The sequence below is a fragment of the Herpailurus yagouaroundi genome, unplaced genomic scaffold (assembly GCF_014898765.1).
Source record: "Herpailurus yagouaroundi ecotype Mexico unplaced genomic scaffold, PumYag 100, whole genome shotgun sequence".
NCBI lineage: Eukaryota > Metazoa > Chordata > Mammalia > Carnivora > Felidae > Herpailurus > Herpailurus yagouaroundi.
This window is the reverse complement of record NW_024412391.1, coordinates 10,051,758-10,073,287: the sequence shown is the minus strand read 5'-3', so window position 1 is coordinate 10,073,287 and position 21,530 is coordinate 10,051,758. Positions and strand designations below refer to the sequence as shown.

Below are 21,530 nucleotides of genomic sequence, written 5' to 3'. Positions count from 1 at the left end.
TCTGGTATGAAAGGATTCATTTCACTTCAAGACCGAGTCCCCTAAGCCATGTCTAAAGAAAGCCAAAACAGTAAAAATAATTATTTAACCATTCCTAAAAGGGACTGGGCTGCATCTGTGGTTTGAGGGAAAAACTTGCAAACTTTGGGTTTCTAGAAACTATTCTGATTATTCTTAATACTCCGAAGAATTATGTTCCTCCTCACCGAAATCTATCTAACAGATTCTATATATTATAAATAGATTTTCTACAAAGTACATAGTACTCAAGGGAATAACTCAAAATGCAAATAACCATTCAAAAATCATAAATATTTAATGAGTAGCTTCTCTCCAAAGGAAATGAGCTAAGAAACAAGATAATCATGGTTGCTGCCCCTTAAAAGCAACATGGGAGTAAAATCTATCTGAGAAAGACTTGCTTTACTTTGTTCTTTGTAACCATGAATGCGATCACTTTTTAAAGGATTTTTATCTATGGAATTTAACTAATATCTGGGTTAACACTACCACCCACACTTATAATTTCATCTAAGAATGTATATGGAATAGACTGGATATAGAACAATTCACAGACATTTTCAAAAATTTTCTCAAATATAAGTTGTTTGTAGATTCAGGAAAAACAAATGATTGTGCTTCTCATCACAAGGGAATAAAGGAGCTGGAGGAGAAGTAGTAGAAATTATCTTCAGAGGCAGCTGACAAGCTATTAATGAAAACCTATGTCATGCTTCACACGGGTTAGATCACTCACACACCCTGTCACACTCTTGTCCACATTTATATCCTCTCTGATGCATATACAGATCAACTAAAGAAATGTCTACAGTGAAAAACACATGTCCACGCAGACAAGAGAGATACTGAGTAGTAGATACGCTGTAAGCAGGAAGTGTACTGTTATACGGGTAACTGGATAGAAAAGCAGGGTTAAGCAGCATCTAGGGAGTAAGTGATGCTTGCGATGTAAAATGGACCCATTAACTGATCGGAAAATAACGAAAATATTATGCATTCAATAGGTCATGCTCAGAGGCACAGATCTGAATGGAACAGAGAATTTCTACATTTTTGTAAAAATGTATACATCTTACTGAAATGATGGCTAATGAAAATATATGGAAGTTCCACCATAAGCAAACAACAGAGGAATTAGTACCTATGTACTGGATCCATCTACTGGCCTGAATTTAAGATAAGCATTCAACATCTTTTTGGAAAAAGGTGGGGGGGAGGTGCACTGAGAGGGAAATTTGGTGCTGTGAAGTTCAGCCCAAGCTCACCAATTTTCTTTGAGAAAAATGACTTCAGGAAAGTGTGTGGCAACACATCGTATGGGATGCAAATGCCAACCCTGTAAGGCCACGTGAAGGGTTTCTGAATAATCCCTTGGAAAACTAGGGCCCATCCACTCCATCTATCAACGCATTGTCCTGCTGCTTCCACCATCCCACCACTCCATGAAATATAGAAACACTCACCATCTAGAAAGCACCACCGCGGGGAAAGTCTCTGGGCTGAGAGCGCCCTGGGAAAGGAGGTTTCGTGGTCCTGGAAAGAGACACATATATCCTCCTGACTCCATATGAATAACCTGAGGGATTTAACCACTGTATCATATCAACTACTTGTAGGAGTGAGCATCCTGTCCTAAACCAAATACTGGTGAGAGACCAAATCATATTTTTACTAGAAAGAGAGGCTCTGCTTTGAAATAAATTACTTCAATAGAACCTTTAAAACAACTCTCACATTAAACATCCAGGAAGGGGCGCCTGGGTGGCTCAGTCGGTTAAGCATCCGACTTCAGCTCAGGTCATGATCTCACGGTTCGTGGGTTCGAGCCCCACGTCAGGCTCTGTGCTAGCAGCTCGGAGCCTGGAGCCTGCTTTGGATTCTGTGTGTGTCTCTCTCTCTGCTTCTCCCCCATTCGTGTTCTGTCTCTGTCTCTCTCTCAAAAATAAACATCAAAACCATTTTAAAAACCATGCAAGAAGTTTTCAACTGTTCTGTTAAGCATCCGTAAGTGATATAACTGGGGACATTTACCTCCTTTAGGGAATTTCCTTCCCTTTGTGAAACTGAGGAACTAGCGGCAGCTGGCTGCCATTTACACTTGGGTTACGCGTGTAACAAAATGGGAAAGAATTGAGCCTCATCTCCTGGTGAGAATGGACTTATAGCATTTAAGAAACACAAGAGGCCATCCATATGCAGTATTGAATCTCCTTGTAACTAGAGTAGCATCTATAACACAGGACAATTTGTCTGCATGAAAGCAAAGAAAATCAATGCATATGTTGAGGCCAGTATTACCTCAGCCTTATCCCACTGAACCTGCAGAGTAGTGGACAAGGAGGAAAAAAGTTTTACCAGGCTGGCTGATGACAATATCATCTGTCCAACACTGACTTAGCCAACGACATACTCATCCACCTTGGCATTCTCTAGCTTTCTCGCTTTCTCAGATGCCTGGTCCTCCCTCCCTCTCATGTGTGATCTCAAGGCCATCTGAGAACCATATTCTTCCCTCTAGGCTTAGACAAAAAGATTTTTTTCCTGTTCAAAGCTAACCACTTCACCTACTCTCCAGATTACCTTCTTCTTTCCTTTCGAACTTAGTTCTGTATTCTTAATGAAACCCTCTCCGCTACCCAGAAATTCACTAACTTTTCTGCTTTCAATGGTTCCCCCTCTCCAAAACAAATTCCTTTAAATGATCCTGTTATAGCTTTTGAAAATTAATCTTTCCTTCCTTGCCATGCCAAACTCCTGACTCAGGCTTTTAGTAACTCCTGCCTCCAGCTATCTCTTAACCATTTTGGCCCAATCTCTAGAAGGCTAGCTTCTGATGAGACATTCTTTGAAAGCTGCCCTTCCAAGAGATCACCAGGGCTAGCATCCTTCCTGATTTAATACTACTGTCAGTTCCCAAGCTTCTGAATATCTCTGAAGCTTCTATTTCTTACAAGGAATTAAGGCCACATCACAGAGGAACAGACTAGGGAACTGGCAGATTGAAAGCAGAAGGGATTATCTCTTTATGATTCCAAACTTTCAAACACTAAAAATCTCCCCTAAGAGAAACTCTTGTCAATGATAATTTAAAAATAAAAAGCACATTCTAGTTTACAATACATGATTTGGAGCATTCTATCCCTGGCTCATCATGAAATTGAAATCACTGACAGAAATAGGACAAATGAGGAGGGAGGCTAGATCTCTGTGGAGAAGGCACTGGGAGTTTGACCCACATTAGGATTTGAGATGCTCCAATATAGGGAGCATCCCTGGGGTGCAGCTGGGTGTGGATGATCTGGTGTGCACTGAGCGGGGCAGGAGAAGGAAATGGGGATAATGTAAGAGGGACAATAAGAGAACCAATCGGAGGTTGCATTGATTTCCTTGGGGTTTTGACCAACAGTCCCTGAGGCCTCACTTGATCCTCAGGCAAAGCCTGTGCTTGGATCAGCGGTTCTCCAAGTGTGAACTGTGGAACAGCAGCAGCCACTGGAAACCTGTTAGAAATACAAATTCCCTGGCACCACCTAGAGTTACAGAAACTCTGGGAGTGGAAGCCAGCAATCTTTCAGGTGAAACTGATATACACTAAAGGTTTAAAAGCACAGGCCTAACAAGAGGGATCCATTTGATTATTAGAAACCTTGGGTATATGGAATTTTTAATATGAATGGATTCTGCAAATTAAACTAATAACTTGATAAAGAAAACACTGGTCTCAGGTGTAATACCAAAATTTATATGTACGTATATAGGATTGATATAGCTACGGATGCAGCTATAAATATATATGGATATGGATATATATACGGAGCTGTGGATACAGAGATATTTATCTCTTTTCTGAACCGGCTTTGCTGATTGCCCCAAATGAAATCTTGACACGTGCTCAGTACCTATTTGTGCGACAATTGTGTGTATCATTTTGAGAATTACATTTTGACACGTGATATATTGCTTGGCAGAAACTTAAAGTTCTTAATATATTTTTATGGAACATGTAAGGTTACCAACATGTCAGTTTGGTGTGACATGTAATGAGCCAAGAAATTTAAATGTGGCTTGAAATATTTAGTGACAACTATGAAAGCTACTAGGCAAAGATATTAAACAGAAGCATGGCTGTTTTCGCTAGAGATAAACATGGCTTAGACACCAAGGACAGTTTCTGAAACTGGATGTCAAATGTGCTTGCTACAGGGAGAGCAACACACACACACACACACACACACACACACACACACACACAATCCCATTTCCCTCGGGAAAAATGTACTCTGAAAGAACACAGAAATGCTGGCTTTATCATGTTAAAAACCTAAAGACGGATAGTGTTATTGCTGGAGTTTTCCAACTGGAGAATATTGTATATTATTCAGTCTAGGTTAATAAGATGCAGACTGATATATTGCCTCAGCCACGTGACCAGCTTCCCACACGCAGGGGAAGCAATATGGGTATAGCTGTGCACCTTTTTAGGTAGGAATGTCTGTGTGTTGGGAGTTTTATACAGGTGCGTGACTATTTATTTTATGTATTTTCTGTTCGTTTCTTTTCTCTATGCCTTGATTCACAAGCATCTGCTACAACTCAAATCCCTTAAGGAAGTGTCATTTAAAGAGAATGTTACCAGTTTGCCCTGTGAAAACACATCGGCCGCCAGAGGATAGAGATCTTTCAAATATTTTAAATAGGTTCAAATGGCTCTTCAAGTAAATTCAACAATCCTTAACTCCCTGAAATTTTATGCTAAATTCAGTGTGTCTGTGTGTATGTGCATTTTTCACTGCTTTCTACAGATTATCAAAGTGACCTGGAATCCCAAAATCTCACGGAAAAAAATGTCATTGAACAATAATGGGATACTTTCCTGGTCACTTGCATATTAAACAGCAGCCTTTCTTAGAAGGTGGTTAGAGGAGTGCAGGAAAGCCCTAACTTCTCTGACATAGCTCCCCTGAACTAGGTTTGCATCCTCTCCTTCCTTTCATAAAGCTCTTTCAACCTTGTTCGAAAAAAAAAAAAAATCGTGAGCTCTTAAAGAGACGATTATTAATATAATGAGGTCCTATGTTAAAAGGCATTTGAATTCCAAAGTAAAAGTGCAATTACTTTCTACCTCATTCTGGGAAGGATTTATAATGCAATGCAGTTAAACTCTTATTTCAAAATTTAACATGTCAAAAAGATACATAAAAGCCATCAAGTCTCAACAAAAATTTCCCCTTGGATCTAATGTAGTCCACATGTATAGATGCATACAGATGAAAGGTCTCACTTGCATCACAACCCTAAAAGTGGGAAATTACTTGAAATCAGTGTTAAAATGACGTTTCGATGTGGCAGATTGAACAAAATTAAAGCACACCCACAAAATATACCAATAATCTATAAAATAAGGAACAAAGAAATCCAGCCACTCAGCATAACTGAGCACTAGGACATCTAAAAGACCGGAGGGAAAACAGGAGGTAAAGAGCAGGCTAGGGACAGGAAATCTGGTGGTGGCTGAGGTTGCTGTATTCCACTTGAGTTGAAACACTGAGCAAAAAGCTACTTTTAGTGAGAAGTCTGCTTTGGGAAACTGATCTTGTGTGTACGTATGTGTTCTGATACGAGTTTGTTTATTTGTGGACACTGAAATTTAATTTATGTTCATTTGTATGAATCATAAAATATTCTTTCGGGTTTTTCCAGGCATTTAAATGTCTAAAAGCCATTCTTAATTCACAGGCTACAAAAGAAAAACAGGCAGCAGCCTGGATTTGGTGCTTGAGGGGTAGTTTTTCAGACCTGGGGTTTCCATCATTACAAGACTGTTTGTTGTGTGATTACATTACATTCAGATTGAATGGAAATTGTCTTCCCCAACAGGTCCATTTTTATCTGACCTTGTGAATTATGTCAATGATGTCAAAATTTTGTAAGTGGAACTCAGGAGGGAGAGGTACCCTGGGTAAGAAAACTCCTTATGTTGAATCTCATCCATAGACTACTAGGGATTTTTCACTGGCCACCCTTGAGTAATAAAATCCTAAAGACAGCAGTAAAGATAATCACACTATAAATTCTTAATATCGAAAAGTTAAGTCAACAGGCATAGTATAGTGGTGGGGTGGAAAACTCATTTTTGCAGGATGACATCATCAGACTAAGAAATGAGACAACGAAAGTGTTTCTGCCCTTGAGGTGTTTAGGAAAGGTAGATGTAAGATTGAGAAGCAATGAATAGTACAATCAATGGCCCAGGATCCAGCCTCCAATAGCAAGCCCAGAGGCAGTGGAATTCTGGTGGCCAAGAGCACCAGCCTGTGCACATGACAATCCTGGACTTTACCGCCTACTAACTATGAGATTTCCTATCAATTTATTCTGTACCTTGGATACCTCATTTGTAAAATGGCTACCCGAGTATATACTGTAAAGAGTCCTTCTAAGAAACAGATGAAAGGATATGTAAAATGCTTAACCCACTGGCCGGCACATGTTGATAGGCTGATATTATTACGCTACAGAAGTAATACTGGGGCAGCTGGGACTTTTTTTTTTTTTTTAACCTAAACACCATTCTGACCTTTAATCACCTTTGGGGCTCACGGAACACAAACCACATCTCAGACCGGATCATTCAGATGACGCTACACCAGCACAAAATTGTTTTATCCATAAATGTATTTGTGCTCGGAATGGGGATTTTCAAGAACAGAAATCGAACAGATTTGTATGAGAAGACACGCAAAAAAGAATGACATCAAACGGGGGCTGAAATCCTGCTATTTTGGTTGCTGCTTGCAGGGCTTTTATTCATCAGCGACCCAGCACCTCTTTTCACAGTATTAGAAGCTATAAATTGTCTTAAATACACAGTATCGTCTTTAACCCTGAATGTCTTCTGTCACCAACAGCAATATTTTTCAGAACACTTCTCTTTACCGCCCTTTCGCCATTCAATAGTAACTGTGTCTGATAGTCACTTAGTTTCACCACAATTGTTATCTTTTCATTCACTGATTTGGACTGTCAGGGGTCACACGGCTCTATATTACTCTTATCCCTTTGATTACTCTTATCCCTATTTGATTTTTTCAGTTTTTATTTATTAAAGCTAATGAAGTGCAAGGCATGTGATGGGAGGGCCACAAAGATGAACAAAGCATGGATTGTGTCTCCCGAGGGTGTCCACTGCCCTGAGAAGCAGCCTGGATGCCCCCAAGTCACCTTCTCATTTCAATTTTTGGAGTAGCTATATGTCTGCATTGCCAGATTCCAACACCTTTTTTTTCAAGACACGGCTATTTTAATTGTGATTTTATTTCCTAGATACTGTCAAAAGCCACTGATTTTGGGAAGCGGATTCTGAGTCGGCTGCCCAAAGAACTGGGGCCTGGTAATAAAGATCGCAGAGGATATTAACAGGGAAAGCAAATGGAAGGCTCAGCTCACATTTGAGAAGGCCTTTTCCTTTCAGGTCTGAAATGTGGGGCTACCAGTCTTTGGCCCCAGGTAGCCATACGCTGACATATAGCTAAGACGTGCTGAGAGGCACAGTCCTGAATCATACGGGCCACTCACACGGGGCCATGATGTCAAACAGAGCAGAATGGTGTTGGCTCTTGCTGTCCTTCAATCCTTCCTGCTACGTGAAGCCCTCCACCTACTGCCCCTGCCCTGACTCATCGCCCGTCGTCTGTCACTAAAGGATATGAAACAATAATCTCAACCGTCAACTACTCAGTGAGTAACCATTTGGTGACTGGTAAACTTTCCTTCCTTTCCTCCTTTTACAATATGTTCTTTTTTCACTTCGGAGAGTTTTACATCAACATAACTCTACTTCTGTATTCCTTGGTGGCTCTGTACTGAATAAAACCTAGACCACCAGTCTTTTTATGTTGTTGTATCTACTTAATAGTCTATATTTGGAAACATTTCCCCTTAGAAGTATATACGTATGGGAGAGATTATATCACATTCACAGAACCATCCTCTTGGTTTTAGGGTTACCTGGCCACTTCCACAGAGTTCATTTAGGAATATTAGGCTACTGTCTCATTCGGTAGGCTGATTTTAAGCCATGTTCTTGGGGCACGTCCAATGTGTCATTAAGAAGGCTGTATGATCTAGCCCCTGTCCACTTCTCCTAGCATCTAGCCCCACTACTCTCTTTTTTTTAATTTTTTAAATGTTTATTTATGTTTGAGAGAGAGAGAGACAGAACGTGAGCGGGGGAGGGCAGAGAGAGAGGGAGACACAGAATCGGAAGCAGGCTCCAGGCTCTGGGCTGTCAGCACAGAGCCCGACACGGGGCTCAAGCTCATGAACTGTGAGATCATGATCTGAGACGAAGTCAGAGGCTTAACCAACTTAGCCACCCAGACGCCCCTATCCCCACTACTCTTCCTGAACTTCCTCTCCATTACCTAAAAGTGAGCTGTAAATGAGCGGTACCTCTGAGAATTTAAGTAAACTCTCAGAATTATCCAGCTATTTAGTGGTGCGATTCAAACACAGGCCTCTTGTACTTCAAAGCTCATGGTCTTATATACTTAGTTTTATGGCTTTTAGAGGAATTACTGGGGGTTTTGAGGGGTGAGTGGAATTTATGCAAGTCAAGTTTGAGAGAAGTTGTTTTTTGACTCAGCTCAAGCAAAAACATGAAGAAATTTGAAATGATCAAATGGTTCCTTTGACTATGGCATTGAAGGATTTTTCATAGTTTCAGCCTTCATTAACTGTCAAACTAATCTGTATTTCTTATCAGAGTTCACTGCCTGGTAACTCAAAATTTTTCCTCTCTCAAATTCTCTGGTCACATTGCTTGGGCACTGTCCATCCCCACGTCTCCATGTGCTTAAGAATCCCACCTAAATATGGCAATCAATGAATACAGTGAACCACAATCCAGAGAGGAGAAACTGAAACAAAATTCATATAAGTGACATTATGATTACATAGTGTAAGAGAAGTCTGCTGTAAGAGTTACCTGGTTGCAATTCTCAATTCCATAGGAATGCCCAATATTAACAGGTTGTTTAGCATGTGACATGATTATCACTTCTGTTACAACTTTATTTTCAAATCTGCACAACTATGCTTACTGCAATTTTGTTTAGAAAAACAATGGCAAATACTGTATATAACCTAAATTTCTATGCAGAGAGACACTGTTAATACATACCATGGAATAGAGTAGTAGTTTTAAAAACTGAGTTAGAGCTTCATTTATTAGCAAAGCATAATCTCCACGGTATATTACTGTTAAAAATAAGTACAAAGAAGGCAAATCCATTTTTATCAAAAAGAGAAAAACCAAATATGTATCCAGGTATGCCTGTGTTTGTATAAACTTGCAAAAAGGTACCAAAAGGTGCACACTAGACAGGTGTGGTCCTAAGGTCTACTTTTAGTGGAGATTTATTTTTTTTTTAATTTTTTTTCAACGTTTTTTATTTATTTTTGGGACAGAGAGAGACAGAGCATGAACGGGGGAGGGGCAGAGAGAGAGGGAGACACAGAATCGGAAACAGGCTCCAGGCTCCGAGCCATCAGCCCAGGGCCTGACGCGGGGCTCGAACTCACGGACCGCGAGATCATGACCTGGCTGAAGTCGGACGCTTAACCGACTGCGCCACCCAGGCGCCCCAGCTTTTAGTGGAGATTTAAAAACCAAAGAGAAGTCTAGAATTATACATAATCGGAAAATTAAGATAAGCCAAGATCATAAAATCTGTCAGACTTCACTACTCAAGTAGCTAATGGAAGTCAAAGAGGAATACCTTGAGGACATTAGTATCAAAGACCAATGCCTATGTGGATGGATTAAAATTGGAGCAGGAATAAAGAGATGATTATTGACAAATAATTCACAGTAACTTTAAGCCAGGGTCCATAAACTTCTTCCTACGCTGACATTCTTCACTACTGATGGACCACATTCGTGACTAGGTGACCACGATTCAGATAATTCCTACATCTTGTCTATCTACATCCCTTTCTCTCCCACTCAAAAAAAAAAAGAAAGAAGGAGAGAGAATCAAAATACAAGTGATAGTATGGAGGTAATATTGAATTTGAAATAATTTTGCTTGAAATTAACTGGTATCGCTAACACGTTGCGGGGGATGTACCTCATATCACGTCAACAGCTCACCGTATCCTCACACTGGGCCTGGCACACAGGTAGAGCAGGTGGCCCTGGCATTAGGGAATCCTGGATTTAGGGGCGGCAGGAGGGTGGCCAACGGTGCAGTGCAGACTATAAGTCAGACTGGAGCTGAAAAGGGGAAGTGAGAAAAACAAAACAGCCCCTCACAGGAGGGCGAATATTGGCCCCGAGGGCAGACCTGGGCTTCATGGACCCTCTAGGGTGAACACGGCAACATCCACGTCACTAAACAAGAGTGGCCGGGAAGATGTTGGCTTTGTGAATGCTGCGCACGAAAATAAATGTAAAGAGACTCAATTTCTGATAGAAGCAAGAACGAGCTTAAAAACATGCACCTTTCGAAAGCAATCTGGCTGTAGACAGTTAAGAAATGCAATTGTGTGAATGTAGCAACACTGCACGGGAGATTCACATGATGAACCTGACAATGCCACCGATGCTTCTGGTGCTAATTCAGGGCTTCTAGTCTCTTCAGTCCTCTCAAACGACATCATCAAATCTTCGATTCATCAAAGAGATAAGATACTTGCTCATTTTATGTTCTGGTATTTTCTTCATATAAATGGTGTGACGTAGAGAAATATGACTGTCCTTGTCTTGTAACGCAGGCTGCATCGTGTAGCCCTGGACATCCCACGCTCTTCTCTACTTTAAGTGTAATAATCTCCTAAAATTGCATGCTCCTTCAATGAATAATACTAACAGATCCATTTCAAAACAATCCCTGATAATATGAATTTTTTAAATATATGCTAATGGCAAACCAGTCTCTCATGCTAAAAATACAGCCACATGCACAAAAGCAAACCTGTTATTTCTCATACATATATATTTTTGAAAGTCAACTGGCATCAATTACATGTAATTGATAAGGAAATTATCTGAACCACTATTTGGCACGCATATGGCAAACTTGCCCTTAATTTACATTCAATTCCTCATAGCTGATGCACGCAGAATTTAATGAAGGCACAGCAGCCCCGTTACACACTCCAGTAGTTAATTCAATTAAGCAGTATTCACCTAGCATCTAACTATACTTTCCCTGTGAAGGAATGTTTTTTCCCTTTCATACAACTTAGGGAAGATGGAAGAGGCAAAGAGGCAAACCAGAAGTCCCTTTGGGCTGGGAATCCTTGCTTTATTCAATAATGTCCAGTCAATAACCACTTTACTTTTACATTGATCATCTTCCAGCCCAACCCATCCATTCATTTTTTTTCTTCTCCATTCATCACCAAGTTGTATAAACATCTCTCTTCATCCTCGGTGAACAGATCCATGAGGGATGGTTACAAACACATGTTTAAACATCTCCATCCAACTATAATCCCAATTAATAGACTTGCTACTATTGTTTTTATCTTTCAAAACTCTTTGTCTTCAGGGCGCCTGGGTGGCTCAGTTGATTAAGCACCTGACTCTTGACTTAAGCGCAGGTCATGATCTCATGGTTCATGGGTTAGAGCCCCGCTTTGGGCTCTGTGCTGACAGCACAGAGCATTCTCTCTATTCCCGTCTCTCCGCCTCTCCCCTACTCATGCTCTCTCTCTCTCTCAAAATAAATTTTTTTAAAAATTAAAAAATAAGCGACCCTTCCTCCTCAAACCTACTTTACTATAGCTCCTACAGCAGCAGAAATAGAAATGGGATGCCCATTTCCAAAAGTAGCTTTGAAAAATGAAGAAATAATGATGGTAGTAGAAGATGAAAGTGAGAGATATTCAAACATTTTTAAGAGCCCTTCCGTGTGAGAAAGTCCTCTATCCACAACAACTACTGTGTGCATGTGTCATTAGCAGTATTGCCTTCACTTGCAACAGACCTGACCCCAGGCAAGTCTTATTTTAATTCTTCATTCGATCCATCGCTGACAGCTTTGATCTAGCTTGAAGGAACAATACTAAGTTCCTAGCTAGCCCCTGTCCTTCTCTAAGACAAGATAAATTAATTCCCAGGACGACTCCTTTAAACTTGTTTTAACCCATCCATTGAAAGACTTCTAAAAATCCAGAAAACAAATTAAGGAGAAAGAGGCTTCAGAGAAAGGAGACAGATGAATAAGGATAGTCAATATGAAGAGAGGAGAAACAGATCAAGTATTTGTGGGCAAAGGCTGTCTGTCTAGGATAGCCTCTGATGGCATATATAGATCTATCTCCCAGAAGATCACGTAGTTATGTAAAGTGGGGGAAAAGGATCAGAGGATGAACAAATTTATACAGACTCAGATGTGACCAAGAGTTTTTTCTTATGGAAGTGACAGACATTTCTAAAGGATGAAAGAACTTTCTAAAAATGTTCCATCTATTTTGAAATATTCCAGCCATTCTGGTGTTAGTTTTAAGGAAATTAATTCTTTTTAAAAATATTTTAGATCCTTTTTTAAAATGTTTATTTCTTCTTGAGACACAGAGGGAGGGGAGGGGGAGAGAGAGAGAGAGCGAGCGAGCAGGGGAGGGGCAGAGAGAGAGGAGTCACAGAATCTGAAGCAGGCTCCAGTCTTGGAGCCATTAGCACAGAGCCCCATGCGGGGCTCAAACTCCAGAACTATGAGATCATGACCTGAGCTGAAGTTGGACATTTAACCCACTGAACCACCCAGGTGCCCCTAAGTAAATTAATTCTTAAGAAGAATCACCTGGATGGATTCCTTTTTTGCAGCTGCTTTTGAATCCTATTGTATTTTTTTTTTTTTTTTACAGCTCAAATTGTTAGCTCATAATATTTTGGAAGGCACGCTCCTGTGTGGAGCACTACCCAGGGGAAATGGGAAACTAAGTGTCTATAAAAAACCCTAACTGTTCCTGGTTCTATTACCCATGGTTCTCTGTTTATTCTTCTCTGCCATATCCACAGATGCCTCTGTTTTCCTGCACTATTTTTTCTCTTCCTGCTCCTTTTTCTTTTCCTCTTCTCATCTAGGACTTACATCTGCCCGTGGTCCCCAGTCATGTCCTGAGAGCCATTAGAATGACTCAGAGCTACTCAAGGCCCTCACTGTTGACAGTAGGGGGACAGATAATTCCTTGCTGTGTGAACGGCTGTCCTGTGCATTGTAACGTGTTTAGCAGTATCCCTGGCCTTTACTCAACAGATTCCAGCAGCATCACCTCTCCTAAATGTGACACACAAAAATGTCCAAACTTCCAAATGTCCCATAGAAAGGAGCAAAATCTCCCCCTTGTTGAGAATCGCTGGGACAGTTGCGTCCGCTTCTGCTCCTTAGCTTAATGACTTGGGGTTAAAATGGGATATGTGAAGACCAGGGCAGCAGCAGAGAAGGAATTATCTCATAGTCAGGTGGCCTCAAGAGGCATTTCTATCAACTAGGTAGGCAGAGTTCAATTTCTCTCTGACTTCTCCTTTATCTGTGAAGCTCAGGAATATCCTGAATCTGCCAGCACTGTGCATTTTGCTTGTCTAACTTATGAGTTACAGGTTACAAGAGATGCCATTAAGATGGAGGGGCTTTGTATTTGGGCCTCAGAGACAGTGCAGGCAGGGATTTTCAGCAGGCTATAAATATCCAGCACATTCTTGGATAACCCATAATGCCTTGTTAGGTTAATACAAGGTGTCATTTTTGAGCCTTCGTGCTTTGTTGGCAATTCGCTCTGAATTTAGTAAAAGAAGAAACCAAAGCAATGACATGCTTAAGTGGCTAGGAACTGCCATATGCCTCGCTAATAAGGTGACTTGGGCACTCATACACCTTTCTAAATGCTGTGCTTTCTCTGGAGTTTTTCCTAGCCTTAGAAAACAGCTAAAATGCCAACTGCCCATTAGTGAGCTGATAGGAATTTCTGAAGTTGTTTTTTTTATTTAACTTACTTGTATTTATTCATTCTGTCACAGTTAATTCTCCAAGTTTATTTAGTGCCATCTCATCCACCAAAAAGTCCATTTCAAAGCATTTAAGACATTCTGACAGGTCTCTCTCTCTTACCTCACCCCCCACACCCCTACACCAAGACAGACTACAGAGTCTGACATGATCAGTTTCTGCATTAGGAAACAAAGATTTAGGGGCGCCCGGGTAGCTTAGTTGGTTAGGCATCCAACCCTTGGTTTCGGCTCAGGTCATGATCTCACGGTTTCATGAGTTCAAGCCCTGCGTTGGGCTCTGGGCTGGCAGCAGCACGGAGCCTGCTTGGGATTCTGTGTCTCCCTCCACTCTCTGCCCCTCTCCTGCTCACACTGTCCCTGTCTCTTTCAAAATAAACTTAAAAAAAAAATCTTAAAAAATACTACCTGCCAGTTTAATCATTTCCTGCCAGTTGGTTTGGTCACTTTCTTCTTAACACTAATAGCACCTCAGGGTGCCTGGGTGGCTCAGTTGGTTAAGCATCATAGCGTGCCTCGATTTTGGCTCTGGTTGTGATCTCATGGTCACGGGATTGAGCCCTACAAAAGGCTCTGAGCTGATAGCATGGATCCTGCTTGGGAGTCTCGCTCTCTGCCCTTCCCCCACTTGCACCCTCTCTCTCCCGCAAAATAAATAAACATTAAAAAAAAAAAAGCTGGGGCGCCTGGGTGGCGCAGTCGGTTAAGCGTCCGACTTCAGCCAGGTCACGATCTCGCGGTCCGGGAGTTCGAGCCCCGTGTCAGGCTCTGGGCTGATGGCTCGGAGCCTGGAGCCTGTTTCCGATTCTGTGTCTCCCTCTCTCTCTGCGCCTCCCCCGTTCATGCTCTGTCTCTCTCTGTCCCAAAAATAAATAAAAAACGTTGAAAAAAAAAAAAAAAAAAGCTAACAGCACCTCTATCCTGTGGTTTTTCTACACATCCTCAGAGTATTTTAGAATCCAGTCTCCTTCATCTTAGCCTCTCAGGAGCAATGACACAATTCACCGTTTCCTCCTTCTCTAAGACACATTTCACTCCTGGCTTTCATGATACCACCTTCGACCCATTAGTACATGGTGTTATGACTTCAAGCCCTCCTCTTTATCTAAACTCTCCCTGGGTGATGTCCTCCAGCTTCATCATTTAAATACCATCCATTTCCTAACGATGTGCAAATTTCTATCTCCAGGCCTGAATTTTTCGAGCTTTAAAATGTGTACATCTAATTTCCTACACACCCAAACCTCTTGGATCTAATAGGCATGACAAAATCGGTGTGGCTAAAACAGAACTCTCTATTCACCACCCCTCTCACTCACTCCTCCTCCTCCTGACTGCCCAAGATCCCAAGCAAACATGTACATTCATCTTCCCCCAACTCCTTCCCTTAACCAGCTCTCCTTTGTTCCACTCAGGAAATTTCCTCACCACCCTCTCCCTACTCTCTGGCCATGTTAATTCAAACAGTCTCTCTCACTTAAGCTGCCTGTTCAGTGAGCAGATCTTGGGCTTAGACCCTAGATCTTTTTTCCACTCCTCCCTTAATACCCAAAGGCCCCTGATTTTTATAATTCCGCAAGGAGGGGTGGGGGCACGTAACACTCCAGACACTGAAGTTTGGCCACTGCATTGGCTAGCCTGTATGGTCAGTGCATAAAATCTTCTGAAGTGACATTGATAATACAACAGTTTTGACACCCAAGTTTGACTTGACTGCAAGCAAACAAAAACACAGCAAACTTTTGATATAGTCAATAAACACCACTAATTCTTCTGCATGTTTTTGTTACCAAATAATAAATGAAACAACCACCTCCTGATCCCTGCGCAAACACACACAAACGTGGTGTAGAGAAAACACAGTACAAAATATCTACCTGTCACAACTCTCACAGCAAAATAACTATATCGAATAAGCCAGAATAATAAATAGTATTGGTTTCATAAAACTAGTTAGAATAAATATCTGAAATGTCTAAATAAAAATGCAAAGATGCAAAACATCCATGAGAAAAGAGTACAAACTCTTTAAAAACACAGACAAACAGACTCGCAAAATCTTACGGGTAAGAGCAGAGATCAGCCCTCGCCTCTAAAAGTACTGAACTTTTAAAAATAAAATGAAACTGAAATAGTGGCTTTAGGTAAATATGCAAGTAGCTACCGGGAGGAATGTTGTGCTCTATCTAAAAAAATAAAGTGGAAATTTGCCCTTTCGAGGTTGATAAAAAGCAGTCTCGGAACTAGAGTTTTTTGTTGTTTTTTTTTTTCCTCGATGTAAACACACCCTAAGTGAAGTCCTATCCCTTTTATTGCAGCCAGATGGAAGAAAGGACTCTTGAATAGTGAGGTACTTTGTTTGAAACTTAAACCCACAAACAAACAAGAACACCAAGACTATTTCTGTCATTAAACATCAGGATAATCAGGCTGCCTGGACCCAGGGCATTATCCACTGGCAGGAGGAGAAGCTACCAACATGTTACAAGGTATAGTTTTTAAACATTGTTGTTTACACAAAAAGATATTCAGGTGCAAATTTCAGGTGCAGCATAAAAGAAACCAAAAACAAATGTGAGGTGCTAAACCAGGATTCACAGATTTAGACATCTGTAAACACCTGTCCCCACCCCATGGAGTTATAAAAAGGTCTAGGACAGGGTATTTGGAGGGAGTCTTGGCATGCTCTGACTCCCACACACCCTCCCGCAGGGAAGGGGACTGACCTCTCAGAGAAAAGGACTTTACCGGGACTGCTCAGAGCTTTGAGTTTGCCCCCCGTAGTCTGGGGAATACTGCGCACTGGGATCTGAACCGTGCCTGAGAAATCTAATTTCTAAGAGGATGGCTGGAGAGGCCTGTACAGCAGAGTAGGGGCAGGGAAGTGGGGAGGTAACAGCCCTCCCAGAGACTGTTGGGGCAAAGGATATCTGAGTGTTCTCCTGTGGACTTGATGTGGCTCACGAGAGACAGGCAGGCTGGGTTTCTTAGATCCTTAGGTCCAAAAGACCAGGATGCACCAGTCAGACTGCATTTTAGAACATCTGCTTGACGGTTGTGGGAAACAGAGAACTCACTTTCCTGGATGTGAAGAAGACACATGCAGCCCTGGTTGCTAATGGCAGCCATCTTGGACACGGAAACATCTAGTTCAGAGGTGAAATTGACGGAAAGAAGAGAACAGAGCAGAAAGACCAGCAGAAAAATGGAGCATGAAGCATGGCCAAACCGTACGTTAAATCCACCCTTGATCTGAACTTTTTTGCTGATGTGAACTAATAGACACTTTCCCCGTCAAACTAGTGTGAACTGAGTTTCTGATATTTGTCATTAAAAGCACTTCATTTTATAATCTTTTCTAAATGATCTGGGAGAAAGTTCACAATCCAAATTTGTGCTATACTAGGATTGTCCAAAACCAGGAGAATGTAAAAGAATCAGAATGTCCTCTTCACTTGATTCTTAGAGTAAACTCTATCCCTAGGGAAGACGTGGCCTCTAATCCAAATGAAGCACTGATTGAAAGATGGACCTTCTTTTTTGGGGGATAAGGGGGTAAAAAAAAAAGAAGGGGGTTCAATTATGTGTTACCTGGTAATGAACTCTCTGGGAGCCAGACGAAACTGACTGCAGGTCCTAATGGGAAAATGGGAAAAAAAAAAAAAATCCATACCTTAAAATGAGTTTTAACAAGTTGCCTCTACCACTCTATCAACTGAACGCCCAATTTAATATTATTAAACTCAGCTAGAAAGTATCTAACTCTTCCAAATTCATCAAGGTTAAACAAAGAAGATAATGCCCCAAATAACAAAAGCATACCAAGCTGGACTGAGAGAAGAAAGGCCATTTAGCTACTGAAATCTGTAAATTTTAAATGGTTTAGATGTGATAGAATGGTTGAGATGTTTAGTGATAGAATGCCAAGGATCGAGAAGACCAAAAGTAAAAAACAGCCCATTTTAATAAAAAAGAGGTCATATTTAATTTGCACCTGAACTTTTGGCTTATGAAGAAAGTCTCTAAAATCCCTCTAAGTACTTAGGAAGAATTTATTCATCTTAGACCTAATACAAACTGTCACAGTAATTGTGTTTAGACCGAGAAGTACTAGGCAAACATGGGTTTTCATAGTCGGTGAAGAGAAAATCGTTGGCCACCTCTGCATTATCACGAAGTGCAAATTAATAGGGTTGAAACTAATGAGGTTTTGCTGGCAGATTCTGAGAGTCTGAATCCCTTTATAAAGTTTTATAACTAAGTTGTCACCGTGGTCATGTCCTGAAGGTTTCCTTGTTAATGAGTGTAGTGATTCTATTTACAGATGTCGGCAATCCTGGGTTCCTTTGTCCCCATACCTGCTTCCCACGGGGCTTTACCAACTTACTCTCTGTGCCCAACTTAGTTTTAAAATTTCTCTTTGAGTTCATTCATCATTTTTTTTAAATCCTACTTTTAGTTGAATATTAGTATTATAAGCATGCTAATAAGTTAGTTTTCAACAAAGTCAATACATCAGTCGTGTAGTTTGTTACTGTGAAATCTCAAATTACCTATGAGTTAAAAAAAAAAAAGGTTTGGTATCATTTATGATTTGCTTTTTTATTGCAGGTTTTTTGAGTGAGGTTGCACAATAACATAAAACCATTATTTTGAAAAATGAGACATTTTGTGTTCCAGGAATATTTATTGGGGCCTGAGTCACACACTACAAAGTCCACAAATTTTAACATGTTAAAGTTATCCTTGGTAAAAACAGCCGAATGAAACCACAAGGGTAAAATTTGTTGACTTTTCTTCTCTCACCCATATCAGTATTCAAAATCTGGTATCTACATCAAAATATATTGTGTTCACAATTCCATTTCTATCCTTAAAAATGGTGAAGAAAAAAAGTCATAATTTTTCACCGTACTTTATGCCTTCTGCCTGTATTTATTTCTATCAGGAGAAATAGAATCTAATGTTCAAAGCTAAGTGGCTACAATTTGAAGGGATTTTAAGTTCTATGTATCTTCTTTATTTGTGATATTTACTTATGTAGAATGTGTCGTCTAGAAGGGAGTTGTTCATCTTGTGGTATCTATCATAATTACCCAGTAGCTTTAAAAATAGCAATGTCTAGACCACATCCAGAAAATAAATGTTTTAATGTGCATCTTTCATCAAAAAAAAAAAAAAAACAATGAAAGAAGTGATTGTTTATGCTTTCGCCATTTGTAGAATAAAGACAGGGAATACTCCCCGTCAAAGTATTGCAAGAACAATCAGTGGCCACTGCAGGGATGGCTTTGGGTCCCTGGCTTTGCTGGTGCAATTCAAATTCATGAGAATGTGATTTATGAGGTCTCCTCCATTGCCTTCCTCTATGGTAAGCCAGATTGAGGGAAAGAATCGAGAATTCCTCTGTGTTCTGACACAAATTTCTCTGAGGTATAGAAGGTTTTTCTTTCCTGTAGAAGTTATATTTTTAAAAAATGTAGCCATCTCTGACAGAAGTCTGTGCTAGATACAAAACATTAAACCACCTAACTCTCTGTTTTCCTTCATTATTCATCAGGGCCCTTTGAAATTCAATATAGCTCAAAAAATACAGACACGCAGTGTGGCAAGAAGACAAGAAGTTCCAAGCTATAGTTATGGATCACACTAGAGCAACCTTCTTTTCCATTTCAACCACGGGAGGAGGGAAAATAGTGGGGGCTGGGGAGAGAGACGATCTGGTTGATGCTTAAAAGACCAGGACACCACGTTTCCATTTCCTTCTCAGATGCATCATTTCAGAAGCAAATATATACGGCTGGTAATTGCTTACAGAAATGGAAAACTGAGAGTAAACAATTGGCTAAAGAAACTCACCTCCTGTAGGCGATCTATGTACATACGGCAAGTCTCCAAGTCACAGTCTCCACGCACAACTAGAATACCCAGAGGGATAGCTAAGGGTGAAGGAAAGAGAAAAGTCTAAAATAACATATTTGATTTTTCTAGATTGGCAAAATGTGTTTCTTATGGTTAAAAAAAGTATCTCAGAAATGTAAGTAGTGTTTTGGACATTTCATTATCCAAAATTCTCCTTAAACCTTCCTTGTGACCCAGTCTCTTTATTTCTGCAGTTGTCTTTCCCTTCCTTGCACGATCTGTGCTGTCCCTGGCCACCCGGCCAGCCTTCCTTTTGTCTTGGTGGCCCAGGTATGGAGGGTAATGTCATGGAAACGGTGGATTGGCAGGACCAGGAGGGGGTTCACAGCCAGCTAATCATCAATGCCTGCATTTTCAATAGTCAATGTACCACCAGAGAGTAATTTAAAAATCATGATTCTGGACACTTACCCCCTTTCCCTCCTGAATGCATGGGGCTTAGTCCTTCTGTCAGTTTGCAATGGTTCCCTATTCAAGAGACTCCCTCCCGGAGGTGCTGCCACCTGCTGGCCACCACCAGAACTAAATAGGCATAAAATGTTTAAAAAACAAAAACAAAAAAAGCTCCTAGAAGGTTTACAGCTTAAAAATCCAACTGATCTTAAAGACGGCCAGTGTAAACATGATAACAACAGGGCTTCAGGAAACAGGAAAAGCTCTTATGTGCCTTCAACACCCTATATATTTAGGAGGTGGTAAATGTTATACAAGGACTTTGATGGATAGAACTTCCCCCCTCAGATATAACCGTAAGATTCCTGCAGTACTGAAAAACAGCCTCCTTCCCCAAACTTAAAAAAATGTATTGCCTATTTCTAATTTTAAAAGTATGGTGACACTATTAAATCTATAACATAACAAAAAAACACCCTTCAAAATTTTGAATTAACCAACTAGAGACTGGCAAGCACATGATATGCCAGTGGTGTTCACTGAAGATTTTCTAAAATCTTTCACTCACTGACTTTTTAAAGCCTCATCATCAATAAAGGTCTGAAAGCGCAAAACAGGAGGGCATTAAAAATTAACAATAGAGAAATAAAATACATTTAAAATGTATGGAAAAATCTTGAGGAACTCACAAAGTAGTAGAGAAGACATGCAGATACACAAAAAATAATAACTGTAATAGGGTATATAAAAGTATGAGCTTAGTCATTTGAAAACTACAGGACAGAGGGACTAATTCTTGCCTAAGAGTAGTTTTAGGCTTTCCATAAGATATGAAGCCCCGCTGGCTCTTTTAGTTAGAGAAGCGAGGGTAGTCGAGAGATAAAGAAATCACTTGTTTCTAGGTATTACCTCCTAGACTGGCAACCTGGAGGAACAGGGTGTGGTATGAACCTCTCTAGTGGAAACCACGTCCTGCATACGTAAGTCTTGAAAGCGTCCATCATCTTGTAGAATTATGTAGGCATATGACTCAGTATGAACTCTCTCATCAGGAATGCTCATTTGCCTTCACAACCATAATGTCTGGTAGAGCCACGGTAGACATTCAGAAAAAGTTTATGAAAAGAGGGAGAAGGGCTTAGAGCGTGTTCAAGCGTGAAAGAGAAAGTATGTCTTTCAG

The 21,530-nt window shown here is 40.6% G+C and overlaps 1 protein-coding gene across 9 annotated transcripts in view; it reads right to left on the bottom strand.

The window, feature by feature from the left end:
- DGKI (diacylglycerol kinase iota) overlaps window positions 1-21,530 on the bottom strand; it is a 441,930-nt gene that overhangs the window by 84,114 nt on the left and 336,286 nt on the right. For 7 of the 9 annotated variants that reach the window (XM_040471856.1, XM_040471863.1, XM_040471861.1 and 4 more), the window contains 4 exons: window positions 19,895-19,974; window positions 17,627-17,671; window positions 17,113-17,181; window positions 1,485-1,554 (listed from right to left, as the gene is read on the bottom strand). In XM_040471856.1, coding sequence (XP_040327790.1) covers window positions 1,485-1,554; window positions 17,113-17,181; window positions 17,627-17,671; window positions 19,895-19,974 — 264 coding nt within the window. The remainder of the gene's footprint in view (window positions 1-1,484; window positions 1,555-17,112; window positions 17,182-17,626; window positions 17,672-19,894; window positions 19,975-21,530) is intronic. The other 2 variants (XM_040471859.1, XM_040471862.1) reach the window with 1 other exon arrangement.